Raw genomic sequence first — 12,197 nt, 5'->3', positions numbered from 1 at the left:
TTTTAAAACGTGCGCCCAACAGTGAAACTAGACTCCAGGGAAGGGGGAAGGGATGGATTGGCGCTCGAAGGGGCAGTTCAGTTTGGGAATGGGAGCACAAAAACTGCAGGAGACCTCGTCTGTCCCCTTTCCTGCTGGATCCCCAACTCCACTAAAGCAGGCAGCGTGTAGAAGGTGCTGAATTTACACCTGATGAATAAATGAACATACGTGTAAGGGGAAAAAGAGATAGCCAAGTCCGTAATATCCCGCGACATGTAGGACACAGCCTGAGGGACCGAGGCTTGGGAGCAGAGGAGACCGCTGGGGGGATCGGAAAAGCCCAGGGTCTGTGGGAGGCGGGGGAGGATCCAGGGCGGGTGTTAGGACCGGGACAGTACACAGGCCGCCCGGGGGGGGGGGTCACCTGCGACGTCGGGTGGCGGCAAGCCAGGGTGGTAGTGCTGCCACAGCCCCTGCAGGAAGGCGGCGCCGCTATCCACGCAGCGGTGCTTGGAGCTAGTGATGAGCCGCAGGCGGCCGTAGTTCTCAAGGCTGAAAAGGGTCGGGAAGAGAGAGGCCAGACGCAGCGCCAACTGTCGCATATCCTGCCGTCCCTTCTCCACCAGCTGCCCGTCCATCCAGTCCGCGTACCACAAAGGCCAATCAGCCAGTGCGGCACCCAGGTCGCGGCTGCCGGTACTACTGGCCCCGCCATCCCTGGACCCGCGGGCCTGCAGCAGCCCGTGCAGCTGCCTCAGCTTGCGGATCTGTTTGGCTGTGGGGTAGCGGGTGCCGTGGCGAATGAGGGCCACCAGCTGCACCGGGGTGCAGGTCCCTTCCAGCAGCTCAGGGTCCCGCCACGGAGCCTCGGTGCCCGCCAGCAGCCCGGGACTGACATCCTCATAGCGAGTCTTGGTGCCGAAATAGGGGCTGAGCGATGAGGCCCCCGGGTCCCTCGGCTCTAGAAGAGAGCAGCGTGCAAACGACGAGAGCAGCGCCGCAGCCAGGGCCGCGGCAGGCGCTACGGAGGTCCGGAGGAGGCAGCGGGGCGCGCGGAGCATGATGCGGGGCGGTGCGTGGAGCGCGCCGCGCCGGCTGCGGATGCGCAGCTTCCGGCTCCGGTGACCAGGGGGCGGGTCCCGGGGGGCGCTTCCGGCCCGTGGCCTTCGGGTTGCGCCTGCGCTGCCTTCGAAGAGGTCCTGGCGGCTGGCGTAGTGTCCTGCGTCCGGGAGGAAAGCTCGGAGTATCCCTGTAGACCTGTGGCAAGGGAGGACCCAGCGGAAAACCCTGAGGAGCTTGTGGCAGCCGTCAAGATGGAGCCGGCGTCACTGCCCCGCAGAGTGGGCGAGTTTCCTCTTAGCCCGACCCTCAGGGATTGACTCAGACTCCTTCGCTTTTTTAGTTGTTTTGGGTGTGAATGAAACCCAGACTGAACGTTAGCCTCCCAGGGTGCCAAACCAGGACAGCCTTTACAGATGACTCTCATATCACTATCTCTACCCTGTGATACTGTGTTTTTCAAAGTATAGTGCCTGAACTATCTGCATGAGATCCGCCTGAGACGGTTGTTGAAAATTCACATGGCTGGGCCTTGCTGCAGGATGCTTCTTGAAGCCCAAGGTTTTTTGTTTCTTGGATTTTTTTTTTCCATTTGAGTTTGAAAAGAAATAGGAAAGCAGAGAACTTGGAAAGGGACTTACATTGAATCTTTGGTATAATCTTGACCTGGACTACCAGAGCTCACGCGGACATCAGTGAGACAGCACCCTAAAAGTTTTGTGTTTGTTGATCCCGAAGGCTTAGAGAGTAGAGATATAGCAATCTGGATAACTTGGGTGCATTGAGTCATGGCCCAACAGATTTACTCCATTATTAAGTATGAGTTAATCTGCTTTACGAAACAAACATGCTCTGCATTTACCACCACTCCAGATCCATACGTTTCTCTTATGTTCCTCTCATGTACATACATACTCAAATCAGCAGCTGGGCTTTTTAATAGGTTATTGTTCAGAATCTTTACCTGACCCCAAAACAGCTAAATTCTATAGGGAAACAGCAAGGCTGTCTATGTAAGCATATACAATACTGTCTAAGAACATGGTCTCTGAAGTTAGACTTTGCGGTTTTCAGATTCCAGCTTCATCTCTTATTGTCTGTGAGATAGTAAACAAATTCTTTTGCTTCAATTCTTTTTCATTATAAAGTGGGGATAATAACACCTAGCCATGAAACTGTTGAGGGGATTAAATGAAACAGCTTACATAAAGACTTTATACAGTTCTTGTTCCCAAATATCAGTTGCTTTTATTAAACAGAATTAAAGTGTTTCTTTTTTTCTTTTTTCTTTTTTTTTTTTCTTTTTAGAGATGGGATCTTACTTTGTTGCCCAGGCTGGAGTGCAGTGGCTATTCACAGGCGCGATCCCACTACTGATGAGCACGGGAATTTTGACCTGCTCCGTTTCTGACCTGGGCCGGTTTACCCCTTCTTAGTCAACTTGGTGATCCCTCGCTCCCGGGAGGTCACCATATTGATGCTGAACTTAGTGCGGACACCCGATCGGCATAGCACACTACTGCCCAGAACTCCTGGACTCCAGAGATCCTCCAGCCTCAGCCTGGGACTAGAGGCACTGCGCCATCACGCCCGGCAAGTGTTTCTTATTATCACGTATCTCTTAATGAAATAAACTGACAAATAGTTTTTCATAAATATTTATTATCTTATAACTACATTAAGCAATGAACTTTGTGCCTATGCCAAGAAAGTTTGAGCTTTCTTATCTTTCTGCCCTGCTCTTGCATCATTCCTCTTTTAACAGTTGCCAGATGTTGATTTAGTGTTTATTTGCTTTTTGTTGCAGTGGAAGCGAACAGAAGAGGGGTCCATTTGTACAGTTAGGACTGGAGTGATCCATGTTCCAATAGCAGTCCCTTTAACCTCACTTAAATGTGGAGGCTACGTAGATCACAAGTCTGAATACTACAAGCTACCTTTGCTTAAAAGGAACCACACCAGCACTGAAAGCTAACTGCTAGATTGTTCTCTAGCGTATCAGAGCTAACTTGAATTGCTTGAGTTGTGCTTCAGTTAATGTAGAGAACATCACTGAATAACACATAACCATTGAAGTAACCTGCTGTTTACAGTCTCTATCTTGCTCTGCCAAGGGAGTTATTTTACAGTGATAAAACTTCTCTTCTGGTGCCTTGACACATCCTAGGACTTTGATGTTGGTAATTATTTCCCCCCAGCAAATGTTGGTTTTAATTATACATAACTACTTGAGAAACCAGATGCAAAATTATGGTGGATTTAAATTACCAATATTCTTTATAGGTTTTGCTATTCCCATTTATAAGAGGGAAACTGTAGCTATACACTTTCTAGTCCTGCTCTATGGTGATTTTCCTGCACAAACTAACATTGTTGTTCAGAAACATAATTTCCCCCAGAATTACCCTCCATCTAACACATATTGTTATTCTATCACAAAGATAAATAATAGGTTTCCAAATCCTGGTTAAAAAAAACAACAACAAAAACTGTCTTCCTCTCTGTATTTTTCCAGAACAGGCATAGATGATAGCAATTGTGTTTTACCATTTTATTTTTTTCTGAAATGTTAGTTTTCTAGGATGTGGAAATATTAGGGTTAACAAAAAAAGAAAACAACTTTTTAAATGAAATGGTAGTTTTCCAAAATTGGAAAATCTTTTGGAGCTATTCTATCTTTAGGACTATTGGGGGTTAGCTGGCTTTAAAGCCATTAACATTTTCTTATTATTTCAAACAATAGAGAACTTTCTCCCTCTTAGTATTTTTTTTAATTTTTATTTTTATGGAGACAGGGTCTGGCTCTGTCATGCCGGAGGCTGTCTGTAGTACAACAGCACAGTCTCAGCTCATTGCAATCTCAGCCTCTTGGGCTCAAGTGATCCTTCCACCTCAGCCTCCCAAGTAGCTGGGACTACAGGTGCAGGCCACCACATCCAGCTAATTTTAAACAACAGAGAACTTTCAAAACTAAAGTTCTTTATTCTTCAAGAAATCCTTTTTTTTTCTTAGCCCATTAATGTCCATTTCATGTTGCCTCAATGGGCCGTGTATGAACCTTTTTTCTTTCAGATTTTGTTCACTTTTGTTGTATACAGACCCATCTTTCTTTGATTGAGTTGCTTTGTCTATATGATATATCAGTCAGTGTTAAAACCCAAACAATACCTAAGCCAAAAGAGCAATATAGGCACCTGTGAACACACACACTTGGTTGCAGTTGCTTCAGTAAAAAGGACAGTTTACACTCAAATTGAAGCAACCGTTATGGTTCCACAAACAACATCCCTTATGATCCCATCTCACGTTTTCATTCTTCCTTTGCTGTGTAATCTGATTCAGTACTCCAAAAGATAAGGTAGATAAGAAGCCATCTTGAAAATATTGAAAAAAGAGATAAGGGGCCATCATGAAAATATTTATCCCACATCTTACATTAAGCAAACTGACAGTAACTATTTGTTGAAAAGTGTGAATGAGTAAATGAAAATAGGACAAATAGGCAGCATGGGAAGCTAAAATATGAAAGTATATTGCTTTGCTTTATGTAGTATAATTATCTCATTTTATCTTCCCAGCTCTCCCAGGAAGTGTGCAGAATAATATTTATCTCATATTGTAGATTGGTAATCAAGACAAAGAAGCTAGATGCTTTACCTAAAGTAATTCAACAAATATTTGCTAGAACCAGTTCTAGAATGCAATCAATGGAAACAAAGTTATTTCGGTGGTGCTTTTCCTGATACTTGCCCTATTTCTGACAAATGAATAATGGCTTCAGAAAGTGTCACTTGTTGCTAGGGCTAAAAGGATAAATTGTACATGAATACTGTAGCACTTACTATTAGTTAACGACCCAATATTTATTCTATGTTTTTCTTCGGAATCTTTGAAATGTATAGGTCTTTGCCTCCTGGGAAGCTCACTTTATGTTTGCCTCCCGAGAAGCTCACTGTATCCTCTCCTCAGGAGAAAATCCTGATTTGGTGTAAACCAATCTTGATAACTACTTTTCTTACCAGCCTTGTTTTAGGAATGCGCATGCAACTCAGTTCTAGCCAATGAGATATGAGGAGCAGTCTACTGGGGAGTTTCAGGGAAAGTTTGTTTTTCTTGTCCTAAGAAATAAACAAATAATGGGGTAATAAAGCTTCAACTCTTTATGGGGTCACTAGATTTGAGATGCTATTGAGTCAAAGGAATATTGAATTTGACACAGTAAAATAGTCTGGAAGGAAAGGAAATGATATTCAGCGAATGAAATGCTGAAAATTGATATTTTGAAGGTGGTATCGTAGTTTTTATTGATTAGGTGAAACAGTTGAGATTAAGAAAGTTTAGCCAGGAAAAGTTATATAGCACAAATCATTTGGAGGTAAGGAGGTTAAAAAAAACCTTGAGAGGCCAGGAAGTCCTGGCTCCAAACTTCTGCTCCTGCTGGACTTGAGCCCCACTAGCTTCTCATCTTTCACTAATCTATGTACCCCTCCTCTCCCACTTCTAAAAACCTGAGCTCACTCAACAACTTTAATTTTATTAAAATAAATTATTTTACAACAGACATTTTGTTTTTAATAAATGTTATTAGTGATTTGAAAAAATGAAAGAGATTGACATCTTTCAATTGACAGATGCCAATAATTTTAAATATAATTTTTTAAAACATTTTGTTCTTAAAATGAGAAAGAAATCCAAGGAAGGGATCACTACCCTGGGCAACAGCATGTCCCGTATGATAACTAGACCTGCTGCAATTATCTTGCTACCAGGGAGGAGCTAGCTTGAAAATAAAACCAACACAGTGAGATGACAGAGCAGAAAGGGGAAAGAACCTAAGTCCCTAATGATATTCAGCTGATGGATTAAACCTAGAGTGTGTCTACCATGGGCTTCTGTAAGGAATTAAAATGTCTGTACTGTTTAAAACAGTGTTTCATTGTTTTCTGCAGAAATCCTAATTGGCATAAAGAAACTATTCACCAATTAACCCCACTGCAACCTCACCTGACCCCTTAGGATGTCCTTTCATGCTTTTCTTGGTTTTGTTGAAGTTACCTGTTGAGAATAATAGAAAATCACAGAGGGTGATTTCTGATCCCATCTCTTTAGCTATGACCTTGTGTCTCTGGCTTATGATCATGATTTATGAAGCATGGGAAGCACTAGGAAATGTAGGAAGTAGGCAGGTAAGATCAGATGTGTGATGATGGAGGTTATCACAGTCAGGACAGGTGTGTAGGCAAGGTGAAATGTGTAAGCTAAGCAGGAGATGCACATAAAAATCAGAGAGAAGTTACCCCTCCAGAACAGATTCTTAGAAAGCCATTATTAAGAACATATGGGCCACATCTTTGAGAAGAGTTGTGGAATCCACATTACATTAATGGCATCACTTAGATTCATGCTCTTCTCTGAGGGAGATAAATCAAAGTTCATAGAATATCAAAGGGTCTTCATCATGTGTCTTAGTCTGTTTATATTGCTATAAATGAATACCTGAGGCTGGGTATTATATAAGGAAAAGAGGTTTATTTGGCTCACACAATTCTGCAGGATGTACAAGAAGCATGGTGCCAGCATATGCTTCTGTTAAGAGCCTCAGGAAGCTTCCATCATGGTGGAAGACAAAGGGGAACCCCTGTATCACATGATGAGGAAGGAAGCGAGCAAGAGAGGGGAGGAAGGTATCAGACTCTTTTTAACAATAAGATCTCATGGGAAGTAGGAGTGAGAACTTAATCCCATGAAGCAGCACCAAGTCATTCATGAGACTTGGTGCCCCTGTAATCAAAACACCTCCCAGTGGGCCCCACCTCCAACATGGGGGATCAAATTTCAACATAAAATTTCAGGAGACAAACATTCAGACTGTGTCATTGTGCCTCATTTCTTCAGAAATAGATCAAATTGATACATTTCATGATGACATTATGATCTATAAAAATAATATTTTTTTATTTCAGTTTTTTTCAGTTTTTCCTGTATACACCCAAGAGGTCCATGATATTATTCTCTCTCAGTCTACCACAAGTCCTGCTAACTAGAAAATGGCCTTAACATTCAATCTAGGGTAGTTCTACCCAATGACCTTTTTGTCTCTCCTAAGTGTCTTCCAAAGGATATAGTAATATTGTATCATGAATTATATGAAAGCTGTTTACATGGATTAAACAGTAAATCTGACAAACAGGCTGCTGTTTGATAATTCTAGACATATTTATTCTTACACGTTAGACATTTGAGAAAAAAGCCAATTCCTTAATACTTTATGTTCAATTGAGTTTGAAGCCATAAAGAGGAAGGAAATAATAAGGATTACAGCAAAAATAAATGAAATAGAGAATAGAAAAACAATAGAATCAATGAAACAAAAAATAAGCTCTTTGAAGAGATCAACAAAGTTGACAAAACTTTAACTAGATTAACTTAAGGGAAGAGAATATTCAAACTACTAAAATCAGAAATGAAAGACGCTACTACTGATTTATAGGAATAAAAATGATTATTAGAGAATATGTGTAATAGCTATCTGTCAAAAAATTGGATAACCTAGATGAAACAAATTCCTAGAAGCTCACAAACCAACAAAATGGACTCAAGAAGAAAGAATAAATCTGACCTGATCTATAAAAAGTAATGATACTCAGTTTTGGTTGAATCAGCAACCAAAACTCTCCTAACAAAGAAAAGCCCAGGAACTGATGACTTCACTGGTGAATTCTACCAAACACTTAGGAACGAAATAACACTAATCCTTCTTGTACTCCTTCAAAATATACATGAGAAACAGAACTCTTACTGAGTCATTCTATGAAGGCAACATTACCCTGATACCAAAGCTAAACAGGCAATACAAGAAAACTATAGCCAAATGTCCCTTATGAATGCATTATAGATACAAAAATCCCCAACAAAATGCTAGGAAATTAAATTCAGCAGCCCTTAAAAAAATTATACATCATGACCAACTGAGATTTATTACAGAAATGTAAGAGTGGTTTGACATATGAAAATCAGTCAATGTAATACACCACAGAAATAGAACGAAGAAGTGAAAAACTCATGATCATCTCAATTGTTGTAGAAAAGCATTTGACAAAATCCAGTACTTCTTTATGATAAAAATGTTCAATAAACCAGGAATAGAAAGGAACTTTCTCAACATGATAAAAACCATGTATTAAAAACTCACAACTAACATCATTCTCAATGGAGAAAAATTTCAAACTTTTCCACTAAAACCGGAAACAAGCCATGGAGGCCTGTGTTTGCCACTTCTATTAAACATAGTACGTATTGGCAATTCTAGCCAGACCCATTAGGCAAGAAAAAAGAAATAAAATAAATCCAAATTATAAAGGAAGAAGTAAAACTATCTCTACTTGCAAGTGATTTGAGTGTACAAAGCCCTAAAGAATAAAAAAAAAAAAAATAGCCTCTTAAAGCTAATAAACAAATTTAGCAAAGCTTCAGAATACAAAATCAACACACAAAAATCAGTTGTGTTTCTACACACTAGCAGTAAAAAATCTGAAACAGAAATTAAGAAATTTTTATTTACAGTAATATCCAAAAGAATGAAATATTTAGAAATAAACTTAACCAAGAAGGCAGAAGACTTGTGCACTGAAAACTACAAAGCACTGTGGAAAGGAATTAAAGAATTTCCTCTAGATTTGCTATTGTTTGCGAAATATATAGCAGTAAAATATATAGCAGAAAAGATAAAAAAAAATTGGAGAAAATGTTTGCAAACCATATATCTGACAAAGAACTAATATACAGAATATATAAAGAATCCTACACCTCAACAACTAAAAGATAAATAAATTTTTTTATGGACAAAAGACTTAAGTAGACACTTCTCTAAAAAAAATACATGTAAATGGTCAATAAACACCTGAAAAGATGCTAAAACCACAATGAGATATCACTTTGTACCTACTAGAATGACTATAATTAGAAGAAAAAATAACTAGTGTTGGTGAACATGTGGAGAAACTGGAAACTTAGTACATTGCTGGTGGGAATGTAAATGGTTCAACTGCTATGGAAGATAATTTGGCAATTTCTCAAAAAGTAAAATAGAATTATCACCCAGTAATTCTACTCCTAAGTATATACCTGATATAGTTTGACTGTTGTCCCTATGCAAATCTCATGTTGAAATGTAATCCCCAGTGTTAGAGTTGGGGCCTGGTGGGAGGTGACTGGATCATAGGTGTGCTTTCTCATGAATGACTTAACACTATCTCCAGCTGTCCTAGAGATTGTCCGTTCTCACGAGATTATTTAAATTTAAAAGTGTGTAGCACCTCCCCACTTCCTCTCTTGCTCCTGCTTTTGCCATGTGACATGCCTGCTCCGCACACTTTGCCTTCTGTCATGACTGGAAGCTGCCTCAAGCCTCCCCAGAAGGAGATGCTGCTATGCTTTCTGTACAGCCTGCAGAACTGAGCCAACTAAATCTTTTTTTCTTTGGTTAGTTGTCTCAGATATTTCTTCATAGCAATGCAAGAATGATCTAATACAATACCCAAAAGAATTGAAAACAACAGCCTAAACAATTATTTGTACACTAATGTTCATAGCAGCGTTATTCACAATAGACAAAAGGTAGAAACAACCAAAATGTCTATCAAAAGATAAATGGATAGGCTGGGCACGATGGTGCACGCCTGTGATTCCCAGCACTTTGGAAGGCCAAGGTTAGCGGGTCACCTGAGATAAGGAGTTTGAGACAAGCCTGGACAACATGGTGAAACCCTATCCTTAAAAAACAAACAAACAAAAAGATAAATGGATAAACAAGATGTGGTATGTACATACAATGGAATATTATTCAGCCATAGAAAAGAATGAAGTACTGATACATGATACAAGATGGATGAATCTTGAAAACATTATGCTAAGTGAAATAAACCAGCCGTGAAAGAGTAAATATTGTACGATACCATTATGTGAAATATTTACAGTAGGCAAATTCATAGAGATAGGAAGTAGATTAGAGGTTACCAGAGGTTACCAGGGGCTGGAAGGAGAGGGAAGTAGGAGCTATTGCTGAATAAGCACAGTTTCTATTTGGGGTGATGAAAGGGTTTTGATAATAGATGATGGTATGGTTGTATAACATTGTAAATATAATTAATACCACCAAATTATACAGTTAAACATGATTAAAATGGCAAATTGCATATGTCTTTGTGTTGCTATAAAGGAATACCTGAGGCTGGGTAATTTATAAAGAAAAGAGGTGTATTTGGGTTATGATTCTGCAGATTGTACAGGAAGCATGGCACTGGCATCCACATCTGGTGAGGGCCTCAGGCTGCTTCCACTCATGTCAGAAAGGGGAAGACAAGCCAGTGTGTGTGGAGATCACATGGTGAGAGAGGAAACAAGAAAGAGGGGGAAGTGCTAGGTTCTTTTAACAACTAGGTCTTGGCCAGGTGAGGTGGCTAACCCTTGTAAACCCAGCACCTTGGGAGGCTGAGGTGGGAGGATCTCTTCAGCCCAGGAGTTCAAGACTAGCCTGAAAAAAAGAAAAAATCCCTAAAAACCTAGCTCTCACAAGGACTAAGACATCAAAAATTCACTCACCTACAACCCAGGGAGGACGTTAATCTATTCATGAGGGATCTGCCCCATGACCCAAATACCTGCCATTAGGCCGCACCTCCAATGTGGGGGATCAAATTCAACATCAAATACCTGGGCTACATACCCCTGTCTTTACAAAAATGTATAAAATTTAGCTGGGTGTGGTGACACATACCTATAGTCTCAGCTACTTTAGAGGCTGAGGCAGGAGGATCGCTTCAGCCCAGAAGTTCAAGGCTGCAGTGAACTATAATCATGCTACTGCACTACAGCCTGTAAGACAGAATGAGAACCTGTCTCTAAAAATAATAATAATAACAATTAATTAATTAATTTAAAAAAGAGCATGTATTGCAAGTTGGTAAACATAAGTACATTTGTTGGGACTATTAAATAATTCATCCACAGGATCAATATTATAAATTGTTGTTTGCATCTCAATTTAGCTTGTTTAATCCATAATTCACATTTGCTATAAAACTGTAGTAAATGATTCAATTAAAATACTGGTAATTAACCAAATGGGAAAGCAACATACTGAATCAGAAATAGTTTTATTTTTATGAAGCGGTGTCACCTGAAGAAAAGCAGGTTTCATTAGTGTGAAACATGTGGAACATGAGAAAATATAAAGTTTTCTATTATGGAGAAATTTCAGTTCAGTTTCTAGAAGGTTAAATGCCCCGATTTCTTTTTTAAAATGACTGTAGTAAACTACATAATGGCCTCCATATTTCCATGTGCAAATCTTGAAACCTATCACTGTTACCTTATATGGCAAAAGGGAATTTACAAATGTGATTAAGTTAAGGATCTTGAGACTGGGAGATTATCCTGGGTTATCTGATGTCCCCAGTGTAATCACAGGATCCTTTTAAAAAAGGAAATGTGAGACAAACAAAGGGAGTGAAGGTGATGTGACAAGGTGGAGGTCAGAGTGATCCTGGGGCTAGAACCAAGGAATATGGGCAGCCTGTAGAAGCTGAGACAGGCAGGGAAATGGACTCTCCTCCTAGAGCCTCCAGAGGGAAAGCAGCCTTGCCAACCTGTTTGAAACTTCTGATCTCCAGGTCTGTACAATAATAATCTATGTTGTTTTATTTTTATTTTTAGTTTTTAGTTTTTTTTCTAGAAACAGGGTCTTGCTCTGTTGTACAGGCAAGAGTGCAGTGGCATAATCTCGGCTCACTACAGCCTCAACCTCCCAGGCTCAAATGATCCTCCTGCCTCAGCCTCCTGGGTAGGTGGAGTTACAGACACATGCCACCATGCCGGGCTAATTTTGTTTTTTATTTTTTGTAGAGATGGGGTCTCACTATGTAGCCCATCCTGGTCTCCAACTCCTGGGCTCAAGCAGTCCTTCTGCCTCAGCCTCCCAAAGTTGCTGGGCTTATAAGTGTGAGAGCCACAACTTCTGGCCCATCTGTGTTATTTTAGTGTTTACATTTGTCATATTCTGTTACAGCATCAATAAAAAACTAACAAAATGACAATTTTACTTCCAAACTAATTCCAAACTCATTGTGTCCCTCCCTTAAAATAATTTTATCACAATA

At 40.3% G+C, this 12,197-nt stretch overlaps 1 protein-coding gene across 3 annotated transcripts in view; it reads right to left on the bottom strand.

Moving 5' to 3' along the window:
* MINPP1 (multiple inositol-polyphosphate phosphatase 1) overlaps positions 1-1,284 on the bottom strand; it is a 40,650-nt gene extending 39,366 nt beyond the window's left edge. For 2 of the 3 annotated variants that reach the window (XM_017536366.2, XM_037741282.1), the window contains exon 1: positions 407-1,284. In XM_017536366.2, coding sequence (XP_017391855.1) covers positions 407-1,043 — 637 coding nt within the window. In that variant the 5' untranslated portion in view covers positions 1,044-1,284. The remainder of the gene's footprint in view (positions 1-406) is intronic. The other variant, XM_017536367.2, reaches the window with a different exon arrangement.
* Positions 1,285-12,197: the final 10,913 nt, after the last annotated feature.

The sequence above is a fragment of the Cebus imitator genome, unplaced genomic scaffold (assembly GCF_001604975.1).
Source record: "Cebus imitator isolate Cc_AM_T3 unplaced genomic scaffold, Cebus_imitator-1.0 Scaffold97, whole genome shotgun sequence".
In the NCBI taxonomy this organism is placed as follows: domain Eukaryota; kingdom Metazoa; phylum Chordata; class Mammalia; order Primates; family Cebidae; genus Cebus; species Cebus imitator.
Note: the sequence above shows the minus strand (reverse complement) of the source record. Positions and strands in the feature narration are given on the sequence as shown.